Genomic DNA, 21,653 nt, shown 5'->3' on the forward strand with positions numbered 1-21,653 from the left:
ATTGAAATTTTGAATTTGAATTAAATTGAAAATTGAAATTGAAAAAGCAATTTCCATTAAGAAAAAAAAAAATAGGGTACATAGTTCCTTTTCTGATTTTCCCATACATCTTCTGAAAAACAGCTTTGCAAGTCAGAGCATTTAGGATTACTGACACTGAAGCTTGAATGTTCATGTATTATTAGCCAAGGCTAAATAAATAAGATTTTTCTCTTTTCAAAGAAAATTTTAATATTTTTTTTCCTATCAAACATGATTCAAATTGACCCAAGCACTTCATTTACTTGCTGGGTTCTGTTAAGTCATATATTCAACAAGCCTTAGGTTTTTCCTTTTACAGATGAAATTGAGCAAAAGTTTCTAAACAGCTGACAAAATGAATACCAGAAAGGTTCAGAGCCTCATTTAAATTCTTAAAAAATCATTTCTTTACTGCTCACTTTTATGGAGGTGTAAAAACAAAAAATTTTTTTTAACAGTTCTAAGTACAGGTTGAAGGAGCTTTACCTCTTGGCTTTTTTCTCATCCAAATTTTACATACACACACAAACGTGTGTGTGTGTGCGTGCATGTGTGCTCCAGCATGACAATTTACTGTATATATATATATATATATATATATATATATATATATATATATATATATAATCCAAACAGTCTAGTCAAAGATTGGGGAACTATGAAATTAGAACAAAAAGTATTTCTGGACACTTGGAAAGACTGTTATAAAATATGAACATTTTGCACTCACTGTAATTAAATAATGCAAAGAAACTTAAAAAAATATTTTTAAAATAACGAAGCTAGTTCAAATAGTCTTGTCCAATTCATAATATCTATACTTTATAAAATGTTTAAGATGAAATTACTCTTCAAATTATTGGAGACAAGAGAAAGATGAAAGTAAATTAAATATGGCTTTGTTCACTAAAATAAAAAAGAAAAGATATAAACTCATTTCAAAGATTTTCAACCCAAAATATTAAGCTGAAGTATGCTTTGATGAAAGGCAAATGCTTACTTACCTAACAGGTTAATTATATTATAACCAAATTATAGCCAGAACTTATACTCGGGCATAACTTCAACAGTCTATTTTTCTTCATGAGAAGCAAAAAACTTTAAGATTTTCTAATATAATACCATACAGATAAGAAATGAGGCTAAGAATGGCAACTTTTAAGATGCTAAACCAAAGGTTATGTTTCTTTAGTCTTTTTTGCCATAGTAAAATATTTTAAGTTTTTACAAAAAGTCAAATATAATTTTTTCCTAGACAGCTCATTAAAAATTATAATATGCATCATTCTTAACTTAAGAATGGTTTCAAAGTCTTTTATTTCAGGGTGCAAGGCACTTTTGGAAGTGAATGAAGCATTTCAAGCAAGAGAATGCATGTACTCTAGGCTTAATAATTATTAAATCCCCAAGATTTTTATTGGCAAGACCATCTGGGCAAGAGCAAAAGACCCTCATATATTCCCACTTGATATAATTACAAAAACTTTGCCCAACTAGGAATGACGTACCCTATACATATCAAAATTTAAATTATGTCAGAAAAACAATACTTAAAAGAGATGAAAGGTGCCCTTATCATTGTAGGACCCTAAAAGTTTTGATAAACAATGTTCCAGAAGGACTGAAACAATTCACAGAACTTCAAAAATTACTAAATTTGAGAATTAACAGTAAATTAATTTATGAATACTCTAGAAAAACATGCATCATAATGAAAAAGTGCTAAATTTTATAAAGCAATTCAAAACTGGGAGAGAAAAAATTGTTCTTATAGTAGACTACATAACATTGTTATACTTAATGTTCAAAGTGAATTTAAACAATATACATTAGCCAAGAAAAACAAAAAATGTAATAGTATCTCATATATCCAAACCTAACCTGGCACATTAGTAGCTTCTACTCAAACATTTCAACATTTGTTAACTCTTTATTTATATATAAAGTACACTCAAAACCAGTCTCTATCAATTACTAATTTTAATACAATTGTACATTAATGCTGTAGTGATCAACCTTTCACAATGTTTTCATGTCTATTTTTCAACTTTTGGCACAAGGCAAAATTGAAAAGTATACATATTATTACAATTATGAAAGTAGAAAACAAAACTGACACAGAAAATCTTGCCTTAAAGTACTGCTAATAATAATTAAAACACAGGTCACAGCACAGGAAAAAGTAATGTTGTGATATAATGGTACTTGTTTCAGAATCCTGATAATTTTCTTGATTTCTACAGGGTTATCTTTCCAGAAAATCTCAAAAAGGGCATTTTTAAGTTTATAGTTACCATTCACATTACCAGTAATACATAAAGAACTTGAGATGTTTATTTATAATCACAATATTAAAAGATATATAGAAAACCACTCTCCCCTGAACTTTTCCATCCCAAACCTCTTTTCAATCTCATTGGAAAAAAAATCCTCCTCTTTCACTTATTAGTCAAAGAACAATAAGATAACAGTAAAATCACATATAAATGTGGGAATTAAAACAGCTATTTCATTTGGTACAACCTTTTATCAACTACTTTGCTTGAAGGTTTATTTTAAAGGTTAGAAGTGGATTGGAGCTGGGGGTTGGGAGGATGGGTGTTGAAAGGAACTTTTGGTCACAAAAGAAACTAAAGAAAGTCTAGGCAACAAAACTTGTTTCTTCTAAAATTCCAAGAGCAAGTTATAAACATAGTATTTCTATACAGAATAGAATACTATTCAGATACAGAATAGGATTCTATGCAAAATAGGATGTTTCTGCTTAGTTTCTTTTCAGGGAACATTTTAAAGAGTGATCCCATTTTCCATTAAACACTGAACTTTTGGAATGTTTCAATAGCAATTTTTTTTAAAGGTACCATGAAAAGACTAAATAAGTTATTCCTATGAAATTATATTAGTTGACCCAAAGCCAAGATTGTAATTATGTTCATCAGTTTTCAGTGAGTAAATACTAATATTGTCTGTGGGGTAATTATTATTTTACTTTTCCACTTTCCCCCTCAAATCACAAGAGTTAATTATCACATTTACTGCACAACTATTTAAAGATTAGTTATTGTGACAAGTATCCACTCTGATAGATAAAAAAATCATTTTGTCATCAATCAACTTCTTTTCATTGATAACTAACATTCTGGTTTCTCAAAGTGTATTTAGGTCAAAGAAAAATTGGCAGAAAGGGCCTTTATCTAACTTATGCAGCAATGTTAACTAAATTAAATTTTTTTGAGCAAAAATTAAATTTTGTGTGTTTAAACTTTCCTTTATAACTTCTTTCTGCAGTAATTTTGCATTTTGGCCAAAGAGAGCTATTTCCTTTTGGCAGGCAGATTACTCTTCTGGAAAGAAACCAGTGATTCAGAACTGCAGAATTTGTCTTCTTTTGAGGAGAGTAATAAATGGAGCAATGATTTTATTTTTTGGCTTATTTTTTACCACCCATGTTGATCTTTTTCATAAAATTCATGAAATGAAATTTTAAATGTGACCACAGTATATATCAGTTAGAAGAAGATATTCTGTTTCTGACCAATTTCCCAAAAAAACGTTTCTGACCAAAATGAATTAAGTATTGTCTTGTCAAAAAGCTTTCAGTTAAAAATCAAACTCTGAAGTTGAGATGGAATGTTAAAACTTAATGGCCAATTGTACACTACTGGGTTATTGGTCATGTTTTAGACAAACAATATTTTTATAAGACCTAGAAGAAAAGACTAATAAGTGACAGCTGTTGCAAGATGAAGCAATAAGATTATGTAAATATCCTTTTTATAGCAATAAGAATGAGGCACAAACTGGTATTTACTCCAAACAATAGAAAATGTCATCAAATTTTTGCCTCTATTAAAGAAAAAAAAAGAGCAATGTTCCCACCCAAGTGTATAATGAAATCAAATATTAAAATTTTCAGGGTGCTAAAAAGATAAGTTACTGTTTCTTTATTGTTACCAAGAAGTAAATATTCAAAATCTCCAATTATGTAAATATCAATAATAATTTTATAGTTTAAATCAATCATATATATGCCTTTGAAAAGACAGTAGTTATAATTTTTTCATTAATTTCAAGGGAAACACCATAGGATTAGCAAGAACCACACTGAATTCATAAATGAATTGTTAACTAATCCAACTTATGACTAAAAATTGCTGGAATTCACTTTCAATGAATACCATCAGCACATCATGCCAATTTTTAGTAACCGTGCTTCTATTTTCTCCAAACTAACAATACAAGGTATCTATTGAATGTTGTTTTTCTTGTCACTTGATTTCGCAAGAGTGTTTTTTCCTTTAACTTAATACAATAAATTGGTAAACTTCAAGTTTCAGAATACTTCATGAATCCTGAAGTGATTTTCTATGGAAGGAGGTTCCTCCTCAAAGTGAATCTGGCTAGTCACCTCCATGCCAAAGTCCTCGAGGATCTGTACAAATTTCTTGTGCTCCTTTCCAATCCAAGACCTCATGGGGTCATTTACTTGGTAAGGAGTAACATGAGTATGAACTGTAATCCCTGTCTTTGCAAATTCTTGCAACACTTCGGGGTATGTAACCCAAGTATTGCTTCCTCCAGAATGACCACCATCCAGCCAGTACATTGTTCTTATGTTTTTGATGAAGGTGTTTATGTTCTTATCTTTCTGGGCTTCTTTCAGCTCAAAAAGCAGTTGGTTCAAAACAACACATCCTTTACTGAATCCAATCAAAGTAAAGGATGCATCTTTAAAAGATGGTGGATTAAAGTTGGTATCAGAGTCATCATATTGTTCATATTTTCTTTCTCTCTCAACCTGGCAGCCATTTGAAGCATGAGATGAATTTGCTCTGCAGTAGCTAGAGGTCTTTGCCTCCTTTCTTAAACCATACCTTTTCTTCTTTGACAAGACAATGTTCTGTGTAAGAGTGAATGCATTAACTAATAACGAATAAAGATGCTTAAAAGCTCCAAACTCAGTGTTGTGATCTGGGGCACCAAACATGTTGCTCTTCACAAAATTGTCATAACAGCTGAACTTGTGCAAATGCATGCGGGAACTCTTTACTACCCAAATATAACTATTGGTGAAGTGGTGTGCTAGAAGGAAAGCAACATTTTCTAAACTCCAGTTTTCCCATTGAAAATTCTCAGGATGACGTGCCATAACTTCACGATAGTTCTGTAAGAAAAGAACCAAAATAAAATCATTGTTGCAAACAGAGAGATATACACATGCATAAATATTGTCCTAAAATATGCTTTTTTTAAGAGGCAGTAAAGGGACGACTTTAGGATTCTGGATTGCTAAGTGGAAAATGGGGTTGACTGGTTGCTCCAAACAGTAATATTTAGGTACTAATAAACTACACTTACTCACATATGCATTCAATTTCCCTTCTGTTAGTGGTCTTAAAGCACTATACGAATATAAGTTCTGCTAGCTTTTTTTTTTTTTTTTTTTTGCTGAGGCAATTGGGGTTAACTGACTTCCCCAGGGTCACACAGCTAGGAAGTGTTAAGGTCTGAAATCAGATCTGACCTCAGGTCCTCCTGACTTCAGGGCCGATGCTCTCTCCTCTGTGCCATCTAGCTGCCCCTTATAGTTACAGCTTTAATTGGTTGCATTTTTTGCAATAAACTAATTCCCTTGCAAATTAAGATTAAAAAACACCTACTATAATAGTTACCATGTTGTTCACTTTAATAATATCTGAATATAACTACTTGGGTTCCCCTGCATCTAAGAGTATAAAATTTGATATGTACGGTACTACTTTTGGAATCAATGTAGTAATTTTTATTTTTCATAGGAGTAGGTACTCAATAAATGTCTGATTGATTTTTATTTATTATTCCACTCTGACTGGAAATATAAAATAGCATAATTAAACTGAGAACTTTAGCTTTAAGATTTTAAAAGGATTATACATTGACAGAACAAATGATAAACCAAGAAGACAGGTAACTATCTGTTCCAGTAATAGTAAACTATAAGACTCAATATCAAATCAAGATGGAATAACTAGAAGAAAGTCCTTTCCCAAACAATACAACACACTAGTTTGATGGAAATTTGCATCTAGAAGCATTTGATAATGCTACACTATTTTTCAAAATTTATTACAATGCAGATATAAATCATGAAAGCACCACCTTAGGGACAAACTAGAATTCAGCTTCCACAGTGCATAAAAAAAGAAACTAAATCCCAGAGAGATCAGTTGCCCAAGGTCAGTGACCAAGTGTCACATAGCAGAGATTGGAACTAATCTTTTTCCAGTGTATATCAAACAATACAATTCTAAAATGTATTTTTCTTAAAGAGTTCTCTGTCATCATATTAATTCTTAATCCCAAAGGGGGAAAAAAAAAAGTGGAGAAAGATTTAAACCAAGGCACAAAATTTTAGGTCATATATAAAGATGAATCTGTGCTTTATGAGTCTTAAGAATAGGTAAACTTCATTTATACAGGATAGGAGATAGCTTTCAGTCATTTGAAGATAGGAAAAAACTAGGACTCTTGTAGTCTCACATCATTAAGAGCCTTTCATTAATATCTGACTCAAGTATATTAGTGCTTGAAGTTTGCTTCAACATGTGGCTGACATGTGGCTAACATGCTAATGCTTATTAATAACTAAGAATTGGAAAAATCATCCAAATTGATTTAAAGGTATATACATCCTAAGGAAACAGACAAGGAGCCCAGTGGCAAACAAGTAAAAAAAAAAAAAAAAAAAAAAAACTTTACAGAGAAAGCCAAGATCTTTATTTAGTTAGTACTACTAAGAGATACGAACAAAGGGAACTGGAAGGCTATATGCTATAGGAGGAAAAAAATCACAGTCCTGATTTCAAGTCCCAGGTCTACCATTCAGAAGTGAAGAGTCATTTCACCTCTTTGAGTCTCAGTCTCCTTATCTGTAAAATAAGGATATTACACTAAAGTGTTTTCAAAGTCCTTTTGTATTCTTATTACCTACAATTCTTTGTCAATAATTATAGATTATGGGCTACATTTGGCTTTTTGCCTAAGGAACTCACCAAGTTTCACTGAGGAGGTTTAAAAAAAAAAAAAAACAACTTAAGAAATGCATCTCTGAACTCACGTTTATTGGGAAAGTTGAAGAATTTCAAGACAATTTTTTTAGATCCATGAAAGGCAACAGAAAAATGCTTTTCAAGATGAAAGGTCTAACTCTATTGCCAAGGTGTCAGGAGTGAGAGAATCTGAAAAAGGAAAAATTATGATCTGCACTTGATTGAGTTTTAAGGTAGGGAACCTGAATTCTAATCCTGCCCCCACCATTTTCTACCTCTGCTTACCTAGAGACTAAAATGTGGGAAATAACATGGATCATGACTCAGGACCAAGGACCAAAAGCACAACATGGTACTACAAAAGAATTAAAATTTTCAGGTGATAGTACTTTATAGTACTCCCCTCCCTCCCCTTTTATCTTATTATTTGATACTGACTTCTTAAGCTCTACTTCTAATACCTGGCTCTCCCTCTCTTTCAGCTCCTCTCAGCTACTTTGACTTGGTTGTCCTGCAAACCATCTAATACTAACTTAGCTCAGCTTTTTTGACTATCCTTGCTTCTCTCTTTCAATTCCAACTTTACCTGTCCCCATATCCCTGCACTGCCATTAAGCGCTTCTCAAGCCTTGATGTCTACCTAATCTCTAGTAGTTTTGTGCCTTGCTTGGGATAAGTCATGATATTGTCTCAGTCCCAAATTAGGCTGCTTGAAAATAATGGCAGAGGTTATTTTCTACAAAACACTCAGGAATGTCCAGGGATCTTAAGCTGTGATGACTGTTTTTCAAAATTCTGAGGATCTATCAAGTAGCAACCATCATGTTCTACTGAAGGAAATTAAAGACCATAGATAGCATAAAGGATTGATCAAGTTTATTTGCCAATCTTGCAGATCCCCAAAAGCTTAGGCGGGTATTGATTGTTCATGGACCTCTAAGCATTTCCCATGAACTACAGCAAAGTGTTATTTGTGGTATCATATCTAGTGTGGCAGATGTATCACTAAGCTATAGTCACATATACTTCAATGCTTTTGAAAGATAACATGATTTCATTCATAAGGATTTTCCTTCTACCAATGTAGATCTCAACTTATACTTGCCTTAGGCCATTAGAGAAATTCTCATCCATACACTCCTATATATCTTGCAAAGATGATCTACCTTTATGAAGATCTTTGTCTAGGTATTTTAATATTTTTATTATTTCTGAAATATTATGTCACGATCAACTTATCTTTTAACATGCATATTATCTCTCCAGTGATAAACTCTTATTAGTGATAAACTAATGTCTCTTCTTATGCAAAAGCAGTCATGATTTATTGTAGCTAACTTGCGTTTATTATTATATACATTATCCTTTGAATAACCTGAAATTCTGATGGTAATCCATGAGTCATAGCCAAAAAGAATGACTGAACAATTATTGTTATTAAGAAGTTAAATTTTTATGCTGGGGGACAATCAAAGTACTACATAATTTTTCAAGTGAAATTTACTCATTCTTGGGCCTCTTCAATTCTGGACCCAGCTCACTCTCCATGTATATTACCTACCATAGATTGATAACCTGAAGGACAAAATGGGCTACTCACCCAACTGTATGTCCTAATCTGACCAACTATTCTTCATCCACTTGTTTTTTTCCTATGTGGATTGTTGGGTCAATATCTGTTGAGTGGGCACTGAGATCCTGTAGTATTCTGGGCTTTTATGCAAGCACCACAATGTCACCTGCAAACAGGAGCATTTGGAGGACCTTATCACATTTAGGGAATCTCTTCTATTTGGATAGTACAGGACAGCCTAAATAATAGTGATAAACACCCTGGTTGAACTTTCACCTTTGTTTTATATTTCAATTGTTATTAATAATCCAAGGATCACTAAACAAAATTCTCTGTGATTGCACTTACTAAATTATCTGAAAGGACTTTAGTACAAGACACCTTGTTGGAGAGGGAAGTTTATTTTCCTCTAAGACTCTAATTTTCTGTAATCAAACAAACATATTAAGATCTTATGTTCTACAGGATAGTTTACCTCTCAGACCTGTGGAAGGGGAAGGACTTTATGACCAAAGAAGAACTAGAGATCATTACTGATCACAAAATAAAGTTTTTGTACAAACAAAACTAATGCAGACAAGATTAGAAGGGAAGCAATAAACTGGGAAAATATTTTTACAGTCAAAGGTTCTGATAAAGGCCTCATTTCCAAAATATATAGAGAATTAACTCTAATTTATAAAAAATCAAGCCATTCTCCAATTGAAAAATGGTCAAAGGATATGGACAATTCTCAGATGAAGAAATTGAAACTATTTCTAGTCATATGAAAAGATGCTCCAAGTCATTATTAATCAGAGAAATGCAAATTAAGACAACTCTAAGATACCACTACACACCTGTCAGATTGGCTAAGATGACAGGAAAAAATAATGATGATTGTTGGAGGGGATGCGGGAAAACTGGGACATTGATGCATTGTTGGTGGTGTTGTGAACGAATCCAACCATTTTGGAGAGTAGTTTGGAACTATGCTCAAAAAGTTATCAAACTGTGCATACCCTTTGATCCAGCAGTGTTACTACTGGGATTATATCCCAAAGAGATTATAAAGAAGGGAAAGGGACCTGTATGTGCACGAATGTTTGTGGCAGCCCTTTTTGTAGTGGCTAGAAACTGGAAACTGAATGGATGTCCATCAGTTGGAGAATGGCTGAATAAATTGTGGTATATGAATATTATGGAATATTACTGTTCTGTAAGAAATGACCAACAGGATGATTTCAGAAAGGCCTGGAGAGACTTACACGAACTGATGCTGAGTGAAATGAGCAGGACCAGGAGATCATTATATACTTCAACAACAATACTATATGATGACCAGTTCTGATGGACCTGGCCATCCTCAGCAATGAGATCAACCAAATCATTTCCAATGGAGCAGTAATGAACTGAATCAGCTACGCCCAGAGAAAGAACTCTGGGAGATGACTAAAAACCATTACATTGAATTCCCAATCCCTATATTTTTGCCCACCTGCATTTTTGATTTCCTTCACAAGCTAATTATACAATATTTCAGAGTCTGATTCTTTTTGTACAGCAAAATAACGGTTTGGTCATGTATACTTATTGTGTATCTAATTTATATTTTAATATATTTAACATCTACTGGTCATCCTGCCATCTGGGGGAGGGGGTGGGGGGTAAGAGGTGAAAAATTGGAACAATAAGTTTGGCAATTGTTAATGCTGTAAAGTTACCCATGCATATAACCTGTAAATAAAAGGCTATTAAAAAAAATAAAAAGATCTTATGTTCTCAACTTTAAAAGATTAAGAATTCTGGTCAACACATTAACTAATCTTGATTACAAAGGATCCATGCTGAAAGTATGGTACCTATTTCAAAACAAATGATGGTCCAAGGGGAAAACTGACATATTTTTGAATATAGCTAATGTAGGAATTTTTTTTGCTTGGTTATGCATATTTGTTTCAAAGGGTTTTACTGTTTTTTTTTCCCCCCAATGGGAGGAAAAGGTAAAAGAAGTGAAAAATATTTTATTGGAAAAAATATGATTAAAAAACAAAATACTGATAACCTAACAAAAAGAGATTTTGTTCTCTACATCTTTTATTCAAGTATATAAATATTTAGACAACTGTAGAAAAGTAAATAATAAACAGTTATTGAATACCTACTATGTGCCAAGCACTATAATAAGAACAAAAGCTTACTTAAGTTTCTTTTTCAACTGCATCAATGATATATTATCAACATGTGCACAAACCATTCTCAAATGTGTAGGAATAAGAAAGTAAATATATGGGACTGATAAATTGTTTCAATCAATTTTGAGGATAAATGAATTTGAGCTATGCTTTTTTCTTTCTTATTGACATTCCTTTGATAAAGTTCTCTGTGAGAAATTTGAAAAACTTATCTATAAAGGAGAATTCCATCTAACATGAATTTTTTTCTTTATGTGACTGGTCTGGTCCAGCCACACTTCCCAGCTTGATTTTATTGAGTGTTATTTACAATTCTTCATATACAATATCAGGTGATGAGTTATTGAGTCCCAGTGTACTGTTTCCTCATTCAACAGTTATAACAGATGTAAAAACATGGGCAAACTTAATACATTTATTATGTCTATTTGTGTTCTCCTGGCAGTTTCATCTTAAAATACTTTCGGGATCATTTGAATATCACACCAACTTTTCTGCAGACTCACTTTCCCCTTTATTAATTTCATTGCTGTGAGTCAGATTTTTTTTACTATCTTTCTACATAATGTTTAACAATTGAGCTTGGCTCATACTCTATAAAATTGTTGCTCCTTGTCCAGGCAAGGAGTGCTTGCAGTTAATTATCTTCCAGAGCTAAAGGGGACTTTTGAAACTGCCCTTAAGGCAAAAGTTCCCAATTAGCATTCACCAGCTTTACCAGGAATAAGTTCTTTTAGAACTCATGATTAGTACTGAGTAAGGACTACCCTTGTTCTGACTAGTTCATTTTTGGAAAGTATGACCATACTCATACATACATGAGAAATCAGCCCATATTCAGAGAGACTTGTCTGCACTTATCTGGCAGTATAGATACACAATGGCTAGACCTTGCTATTGGGGAATGCCCAAATATATGGCAGATGTTCTAACAGTCCATTAAGGGAAACTGTTTTACTTTAAAAGAAAAAAAAAACATACAATTTATGACTAGTTCTATATAGGAAAAGAAAAAAACATTTATTAGGAGTCTACCACATGCCAGGTATTACACTAAGCACCTTACAAATATTATATCAACTGATTGACTCTGGGAGATAAGTGCTATTGGCAAATGCTATTATTTTCCACATTTTACAGGTGAGGAAATTGAGACTGAGACCAAGTGTCACATGGTTAGTAAGTGTCTCAAGAGCAAATTTGAACTCAGGTCTTTCTATCTACTGTGCCACTTAGCAGCTACTGAGTACACTTAGCTAGGCAACATTATAGCTTTATGCCTTTATGGTTACAATTTGGTGCTTCAAGGTTTACAGAACTGAGCGCACTTTCCTAAAAACAATCTTGTGAGATAAATTGTGCAGGTATTATATCTGTTTTAGAGTTGAGAAAATTAAGACTCAGAAACATCAAGTGACTTTTTCATGGTTATACAAGACTAGGAAATACTGCCCCTTCTTCCAATACCTTGTGTTTAGTTTTCATGAACATACATATGTGTATGTATATATACATGTACCCAGAGACACACATATATATATACATGTGTACATAATACATTTAAATAAAATATATGTATAGAGACATATATGTGTGTATATATATCTTTCCCAACATGAGACTGTTTTATTTTTACCACAGTGTCCTGCACTTAACATTATTCCTCACATGGAGTAGGTGCTTAATTCATGCTTATAAACTGACTGATTCCAAGGCTTCTAATGCCAAGGCCAGACTTCTTCCCATTACACCATGCTGCTACCCAACCCATTCCTGCTCCCTGGGTACAATTTATGCAGGCAGAGAGCTATGTATGGATCAATCTGTAAAACAGACTTCCTTCTCTCTTTCCTCATGCTCATACAACTCACACTTTATATCCACCCTCAATGCTTATCCTTTTCTGATATTCAAGTTCAAATGTCCACACTACCGGATATTTTGGGACTCAAGACTTACGGATTCACTTCTGGCTACAGAGAGTGAGAAATTCTGTACCATCTTAGTGGTCATTAAAAAAATCAATAGGTACCCATTCTGATGTACAAATGTGACTATGCCCCAACCTAGAATCTAGAAGATAGAACATTTTTAGAGCATAAAAATGATCGGCTCTCTGGTCTTTCTAGTAATGCTACAGGCCAATTGCTTGGCACTGAATAATCCAAAAGTCCTAATGCACAGTTCTCAGAAAGGGTCACCTTTTGCTTTGAGAATTGCCAGGAACATTCCCCAAAATGTCTGAATTCTACAACCTGTCTTAAACCCAAATCCCAGGCCAGAATTCTCTCCCTAGAATGAAGACAATAAGGATGTGTTGAAAAGTAACAAGGAAAAAAAACCTGACAAACAATCTGAAGTAGAATTAACCTGGGTCAAGAAACTACAATTCCAGCTGGACTTATCCATTTACCAGACCAGAGATCATACGCTACAGACATTCTTAGGAAAGAAAAAGAATGAGAAACCATTCAACCAGTTGTCAGGGATCCCTCTTACTCATTAAAAAAAGGAAAAAAAAATTGGAAGCTAAGATTCTGCCATGATTACAGACAGCATTTTGAACTCGATCAACATTCAGGAGTGGAAATAGTTATGTGACCTCATTGAACAGGAGACAAGTATAGTGAGGTAATATGTCATAATACAAAGAACACTAGACTTGGAATAAGAAAGTCCTGCATTCAAATTCTCACTAAGCATGAGCATTAACTCTCTTACTCTCAAACTCAATTTCCTCATTTGGAAAAAAATAATATAGTTTTCTATATCACAAGGGCTACTGTGGAATCCAAATGAATTAATAATTGTAAAGTATCTTGATGATGTAATTGTTCTTCACCAAATTAAACTTTTCATATGCATATAATGTGGTCTTGATAAAATATAAAATGGCATTCTAAAAAAGGGGAAAAAAACTTTATGTATAAAAACTATAGCAGTTTTTTTTTTTTTGCAAAGAACAGGAAACTATAGAGGTACTCATCAATTGAAGAGTGGCTAAAGAAATTACGGGACGTGAACAAAATGAAATATTTTCAAAGCAGGTCAATACATTTTAAGTGCCTACCCAAGCTAATTATTGCACTACGCCCTACAGATTCAAACAAGGCAAAAAGAAAGACAAAAAACAGCTCATGCTTTCAGGAAGCTGAGTTTGACAGGGGAGACAGCACACAAACATCTACGTACAAATGTGATCTCAAAGGAAAGACACTAGAATTAAAGAAGGTCAAGAACAGATTTCTTGCAAGAGACTTTAGTTGGGACCTGAAGGAAGTCTGGGAAGCCAGGAGATAATATATATTGAGTTAATCAAAGAACTGGATAAAAATAGAAATTTTTGTAGCACTATACCTCAACTATCACTACTAGAATTAATGATAGCAATAGGTATTGAATACATATGTGTGTACATGCACTGTAAGTTCTCCACACAAGTAAAATGTACATATATACCAGAGACAGGATCTGTTTCAAATGGCTCCTCATACTTTGACTTGTACTTGTTTTGGCAACAGCCCAGTGTTAAACTACAGAGCCCTGTTCCAGACCTTCTGGCAGCAACTAGAGCTCCAACAAAAAACTTAGAGGCAGTTGACAGGTTTGCTTCAACTCTTGTTGATTCCTTTCCAACTCTGTGTGGCAGCAATATTAGATTTCATTACGGATTTGCCCCAACACTTAAGGTACCATGCCAACTTTAATATAATAGAACAAGACTTTCTATACTTGTCTTATTACAAGCTTATTCTTGACCCAAAATATACCTTTTTCAGGTCACCCACCATAACTAATTATGAATAGCTAGGCTATATAACAATTACTGCAGGCCATGAGGACCACTTATAATACCTAGTGGCTCTTTCAGTTTAAAAATCAGGAGAAACTACTGAACAAATTAGAAAATACACAGGCAAAACTTCCTCAGAATGGTTCCTTGAAGAACTATCATAACAAATCTTTAATTTTATTACTAGTTCCTCTCAGTAAACATTATAGGGAAGTTGATTCCAACTCAATATAAGTCAACAATCAAACAACAAGCATTTACTGAACACCTACTATGTGCCAAGTGCTGGAGATACAAAGACAAAAGTTAAACACTTTCAGCCCTTGAATTTACAACTGAATTGGGCAAGACAACACTATATGTCTGTATATATGTACAAATGTATGTAATATGTATATATGCAAACCAATTAGATAACAAGCATGTGTGTATTAAACACAACCACACACATACACCAAAACACCAAATAGGTAACAGATGAGAGGGGAGAGTTGCTAACCACTGGAGTATCAGGAAAAGGCCTTATATACAAAGTAGTACTTGAAGAAAACTATAAATTCAGAAAGAACAAAAGCACTGAAATAGGTAATGGAGTACTCCATGAAGAATACTAAGGTCACTTTGGCAGGATCAAAGTGTGTATGTGAAAGAGAGTTAGAATCAGTTTGTCAAGCAGAGTTAAGGTTGAAGTCTCAAATAGAAGAGTTTATATTTGATTTTAGAATTAAGTAATGAAATAACAATTAGAAGAGCTTTAGAGAAAGCACATTGGCAACTGTGTGTAAAATAAACTGGCAGAGAGAGAGAGAGAGAGAGAGACAGATTTGAGGCAGGAATACAAATTAGGAGCTATAGTAATATTGCAAGTAAGAGGGGATAAAATAAGAAGGGATATTATATGCAAGCTAGAATGGTAGCTATGTGAAGAGATGGGAAGGATTCAAGAGATGTTATGGAGGTAGAAGGGACTAAGAATTAACAATTAATTGGATTCATAGAATGAGTGTGAGATGATAATGGCAACATCACAGCTGTAAACCTGGATAATAGGAAAGATGCGGGTACCCTTCACAGAACTAGGGAAAAATTTTTTAAGAATTTTAAAAGTGAAATTAACTACTTTGTTAGTGACCAAATATACAAACATTTGATAAATCTTTGTTGAATTACTGGAAGAGTTCAAGTACAAATGTGGATGAGGACTTGCACTAGGTGTTCAACTGGATCATTTTTAAGGTCTTTCTAATCTGTTATTACTTGATATGAAGCAAGTGACTACTAATTTGTGAGCAAATGATTTAAAACTCTGTACTGATTTGTGAGCTTTTAATAATTTCTAGTAAAAAAGTCTACAAGACACAATAATGAAAATTGAGTTAATCCATTATTTTTAATGTTTAAAATAATCTATAATTTTTTTTTACTATAAATAATTACCCATTTTCTTTGTTTATTCTAACAGCTCTCAGCAAGAGGTAGAGCAACTTATCTTCAATGCACTCTTAAACAAACTTTAACATGAAATATTAAAGGGTTTTTATGTACTAAATATAGTACTATGAAATTTAATGTGAATAAAATTAACTTCTCAAGTATAAAATAGAGAAACCATGTCTGGATTCAAGTCACTCACCATAACTAATTATGAATAGATAGGCTGGATAATAATTATTGTAGGCAATGGGGGCCATTTATTATACTTAATGGCCTTTTAGTATAAAAGTCTAGGGAGAAAGTACTGAACAAAGTGATAAATATACAGGCAGAACTCGCCACACCTCAGTTTGATTCTTTGATCAACTATCATAGTAAATTTCTGATTCAATAGAAAAAATATGAAGATTTAGTGGACTTAAGTTTCAATTTGAATCAACAATATAAACAAAAAAGTAGCATGATTTAAATTAAAATGAGACATAATGTCCAAGATGAGGGATGATAGGCCAGTTATTATGCTCTGCTCCGGTCAGACTACATCTGGATCACTGTTCTCAAGTTTTGCGTGACACAATATAAGAAGGATGTTAAACTGGAGATCCAGAGAAAGAAATAACCATATAATAAAACCATTAAATCATAACATAATAAGAATTAGTTGAAAGTGAAGATTTTCAGCCAGAAGAAAACTGGGAGATTTGAGGAAAGAAGTAGAGGAGTGGCCTTAGATACTAAACAGGGACACAACAGCTGTTTTCAGTTATCTGAAGGGTTATTATGTGAAAATCAGATTGGACTTGTTCTTCTTGGTCCCTGAGGGCAGAACTGGGATCAACAGGTTGAAAATTGCTGAGCCTTTGGTTTAGGCTTTATATAAGGAAAAATTCTCCAACAGAACTATCCAAAAGTAAAACAGGAAGCTAGGTGGTGCAGTGGGTATAGTGCCAAAATGGCAAACCACTCCAGTATGTTTGCCAAGAAAATCTCAAATGGGGTCACAAAGAATTGGACACATCTGAAAAATCACTGAACAACAATAAAAAAATGAAAATAAGGAAGGAGTGAGTTCCCCTTCACAAGGAATTTTCAAAGGATAACTACTTACTTTTTATATATACTATAAAAGGGATTTCTTGTTCAGATATAGGTTTCCTTTCCTTCCAACTTTGAGATTCTATTATATTATTCTGGGCTTAATGCATAAATTATTTATTGAATTACACTATATTATTGTATAATTTCCAGAAACTAATCTTATTTACATTTGAATATATGTGTGTATCTGTGTATATACACATATCCTTTCCTCAAAAGTATAATGTTTACATTAAACTAGTACTTAGAATGTACTAGTTAATTAAGTACTAGAAAATTTACTTTATTAGATGACTACAATAGGTCAAGTCTCTTTGCTAAGCACTGGGGATGTAAAAGGGGCAAAAGATAGTCCCTGCCCTTAGTGAGCTCATAATCTAATGAGGGAAGACAACAAAGCAAACAAATATATACCAACAATCTATATCTGGGATAGAGGGGAAATAATTAAAAGAGGAAAGACAATTGAATTAAGATATGGGAAAGGCTTCCTACAGAAAGAATTTCTTAAAACTTATTCTACTCTAGACCCCTTTTCACGCAAGAAATTGTTCCATGACATCCAGCATACACACACACACTCAAAACAGATATTAAAAATCAAACATCATAATTTTGTGATCCCACATTCATTTACAACCATGTGGGGTCGAAAACCACAGGCTATTGCAATATTTCCATGCATGAGGTGACGTGCTTTTAATCAGTCAGGAACTCAAAAAGACCTGAATTCAAATCTAGAATCAGACACTTGTCAGCTGTATGACTCAGAGCATCATCATTCTGAATGTTTTTATGGACTATTTGTGCCCATTTCTAATAGCCCTTCTAAGTTTGTATTGATCTGATTAGACAGTTACACTGGACCTTGACTCCAATACAATCCAATACAATATCATTTTGGCCCTCTTCAAGTATGAAGGACAACAACCAACCAACAGACCCCAGGGTTGAGAAGTCACTCAACCTGTCTGCCTCAGTCTCCTCAATTGTAAAATGGAAATAATAACAACTTATTTGCTAAGATTGTTATGAGAATGAAATAAGGTTTGTAAAGTGCTGAGATACACTAGATGCTATATGAATGCTTATTTCTCTTCTCACCTCCTACTCCCAACTAAAATAATGGCAGTACTAGAGAAAGAAGGAGGCTATTGGATTATTAAAATGAGACATAATGTCCAAGGTGAAAGTTACAAAGGTGAAATCTGAAATCGACAGACATAGAGACAATGAAGAGCTGAGAATGACGTAGGCTGCCAGCCTGGGAAACCAGGTAACTAGTAAAGACCGATAAAGTATAACAGGGAAATTTGGAGGGGGAGTGTTTAGGATATAAAGATGAGTTCCGTTTAGGATATGTTTAAGTTTTAGGACTGAGTAACAACTGGACATCCAGTTGGAGATGTCGAAAGGCAGACGTAAAAGGAGATCGGACATTTGCTTAAGAGTCTGGGAAAGTTATGTAGATTTAAAATTCATCAGTATGGAGAGAATAATTAAATGTATGGGGGCTAATAAGGTCACCAAGAGAACTAATGAAGGAGAAGGGGAGAAGCCCTCGGGCAGAGCCCCGCGGAACACCTCAGGTTAGAAGATGATAAAAGGAGGAATCAGCAAAGATGACAGAGAGAAGAGCTTTTGACTAGACATCCAAACTTTCACGAATCTTGCCGCCTCCTTCAAATCTATCAAGCAAAATGTTATTAACAAAATTAAGCGTTAAGAACTTAGGTGAGCCTCTGACGACTACTACATGCCCAACTTTCTCCTCCCCCAGCCGCGTCTTTTGGATCACGTAACTCCTGGCAGGCTGGCTTGGATTCCCGGTACGAGGCGGCCTTTCCTCGAACACCACCCCAGGTTAACTCGAGAACACTGCCTCCTCCCACAGCCCTAACGGGCCACTCAGGAGTGGGAGCGCGGGGAGGCAGGGGCAGCTCCGGGGGGGGGGGGAGGGGGGGGGGCGGGTCCGCAAAGAGCAAACGCTCCAGGCCCCGGCCTGCCCCCCCCGGGGGCACGTACAAGGGCAGTCGGGTGGAGGAGGAGCAGGCCGAGGGGTCCTTCCTCAGCTCCTAGACACAAACCAGGTAAAGAATTCCCAGAGAAAGCCGGAGGGAATGAGGGGCGGGGCCGCCCCTTACCTGGACGTCCCCGGGGAAGTAGAGGACGTGATGTTGGGGAGCTGCCGCCAAAGCCTCCCGCTTCGCCTTCTCTGCGGGGCTCTCCAGGGGGTCGTTCTGCTCGCGGAGCCCCGCCGCCGCCAACAGGAGCAGCTCGTTGCAGCGCTGCGTCTCGGCGCCCTGCACGGAAGGCAGCCGCAGACACTGCATGCCCTGCCCCACGCCGCGGGAGCCCACCGCGGGGGTGGCGCGACCCCCGCCGCCGCTGCTGCCGCTGCATACGTTCATGACCCCGGCCTGGTAGAAGAAGGCGCAGGTGCCTCTGGTCACGACCAGAAGCAGCAGTGGCAGCGACGGCGGCGGCGACAACAGGAGGCTCATGAAGCCACCGTCGGCGGCGGCCGCTCAGCCCGGTCCCTGGCCGTAGCCGCTACACCTGCCACCAACCCCAACCGCCGGTAGGGGAGAGCGGGAGGCGGCGGCAGCGTCGTCCTTGTCGTCAGCGAGCGACGTCCGCGCGCCCCGCGTGCGGAAGAGGAAGGGGATCGAGGGAGCTACTCGCTCCCGGAGGAGTGGGGAAAGGGGTCTGGTTACCAAGAACGGAAGGCGGGGACTGGGCGTTTCTTGGGGAATGGCGTTTGTTATTGGCAAGTTTGGGTCTCGCCGGGCAGTTCAAAACGGAAGTGTCGGAAAGTCTCTCAGCCGAGCCGGGAGGGGGAAGGGAAGGAAGCGGGGAGCATAAGAGAAGAGGGGCGGCGAGGTGGAGGTTTAAAAAAAAAAAACAAACAAACTGATGCGGCGCATGCGCGTTAGTCGGGGTGAGCCGTAACAGTAGCTGTCCAACAACCCCGAGGAAGGGATTGTGAGGCACAATTCTAGGCTGGGGCTGTGTGCCCCGGTTTACGGTTTGGGGGGATGCTTTCTGAAGTTTTCGGGTCCCCGAAAGGAGGCAGTTCCCGAGACGTAGGCTTCGTATGTGGAGAGCTCCCGTGGAGGCGCGGGCCCTCAATTTCCCCTCCCTTTTATTCCCCAGCAAATTCAGCTGGTGAGTGACTGGAGAAAACGGCCTCTATAAAGGGAGAGACAGAAAAGAGGGATTAGCCTGCACGTCCCTCCCTCGTCCGAAATTAAGAGCATCCATTTTCGCAGGCCTCACAGTAAAGGGTGGCGCCCCCAGATTGAGTCTGTCAGTCTAAGCGTGAAGGTCTTCATTTTTAACGTGTGGAAGCTTGGGTAATTAATTAGATGTAAGTGAATCCACTTAAAATGGGGAACAATATTTCTAATAGTTTGTGAAAGGTTTGATTTGGACTTTCTTGAAAAAATGAAACTAAAATTTATGAAGATATTTTGGTTTTGTTTTAACAGATTTTAGATTATAATTGCAATTGTGCTAATTCTTGAGTCTAAACAAAAAATCGGATATTGGGTTTGTTTTTTCTAGACATTTGTGTAATAACAATACCACATCCTTCACTTCACAATTACTTTATGAAGCACAATCATATAGAAGGTTGTTATTGTAGCAAAAATATTCCAAGATTTCGGCAGTTTTTCTAGAGCTACTCAGTCCTTTGATATTCAGATCTTTTAACGTTTAATAGATGCTTCTGTTAGATATTGATGTTTGAATGGGAGATTTTTTGTAATTTCATTAATGAATATTTTTATGTTCTTAAGACTACTTTCTTCCTGTTCAATTTCATAGGGAAGTTGCAAAGTACTAATAAATAGAATGAATAGGCCTAGCAGGCAGAAAAATATAAGTTCAAATTCTTTTAGGATTTATTTAAAACTTATATGCAAAATAAGAAAAAAAAACATTATCATGTGCTCAGTAGTAGAGCAGTGCAGAGGATTCAAAATATGTAACAATAAATTCCATTTCAAAGAAGCATATTTAACATTAGAACGCATTTGTATTCATAACTATCCATCTTTGCTTCCTTGTAGGTTTTCTTTTGTTCTTTGCTATACACTTTTTTACTTTATTCTTTTTTTTTACCTTTCCCCTCTTCCCCAAGCAGATTACAGTTAAACAGAGATATGTGTGTGTGTGATACACATATATGCAAAGACTGTTTTCCAAGACTTTTTTAATCTTTGTTCTAAACCGAAGTTAAACTTTACAATTACTTTGTGACTGTGGCAAATGTAAAGGAATATTACAATGCTGTCATATGACATGTAACAGTTTAATTATAGGAATGAGGGACTAGCCTCCAGATTCTGGAGATAATCTGAAATGTTGGAAGATTTCATCCTCTTCGAAGTAATTTAGGAGCTGACTATCAACATAGATATATTGGTAATATTTTCTGTGAGTAACAGTAAACATCTTTGATCTTGAGTGTTCAAATATGTACTTACAATCTATAGTGAAATAATGGTAATTAGCTTTAACAACAT

At 35.6% G+C, this 21,653-nt stretch overlaps 2 protein-coding genes across 3 annotated transcripts in view; one reads left to right on the top strand and one right to left on the bottom strand.

Annotated features, from left to right (window-relative positions):
- Positions 1–1,631: 1,631 nt before the first annotated feature.
- Positions 1,632–19,990, bottom strand: C3H2orf69 (chromosome 3 C2orf69 homolog). The gene is made up of 2 exons (XM_031960230.1): positions 19,266–19,990; positions 1,632–5,185 (listed from the first exon to the last, which is right to left on the bottom strand). The coding sequence occupies exons 1-2, from the start codon at positions 19,623–19,625 to the stop codon at positions 4,355–4,357; spliced, it is 1,191 nt and encodes a 396-aa protein (XP_031816090.1). The 5' UTR covers positions 19,626–19,990; the 3' UTR covers positions 1,632–4,354.
- FTCDNL1 (formiminotransferase cyclodeaminase N-terminal like) overlaps positions 19,087–21,653 on the top strand; it is a 107,575-nt gene continuing 105,008 nt past the window's right edge. For both annotated transcript variants that reach the window (XM_031960232.1, XM_031960231.1), the window contains exon 1: positions 19,087–19,211. The gene's annotated coding sequence lies outside the window, so the exon portion shown is untranslated. The remainder of the gene's footprint in view (positions 19,212–21,653) is intronic.

Source organism: Sarcophilus harrisii, chromosome 3, assembly GCF_902635505.1.
Source record: "Sarcophilus harrisii chromosome 3, mSarHar1.11, whole genome shotgun sequence".
In the NCBI taxonomy this organism is placed as follows: Eukaryota; Metazoa; Chordata; class Mammalia; order Dasyuromorphia; family Dasyuridae; genus Sarcophilus; species Sarcophilus harrisii.

Coding starts and splice junctions, on each gene's coding strand:
- C3H2orf69 (XM_031960230.1), bottom strand. CDS start 19,625: ATGAGCCTCCTGTTGTCGCCGCCGCCGTCGCTGCCACTGCTGCTTCTG. Junction 5,186..19,265: donor ACTTCCCCGGGGACGTCCAG/GTAAGGGGCGGC, acceptor CTTTTCTTACAG/AACTATCGTGAAGTTATGGC.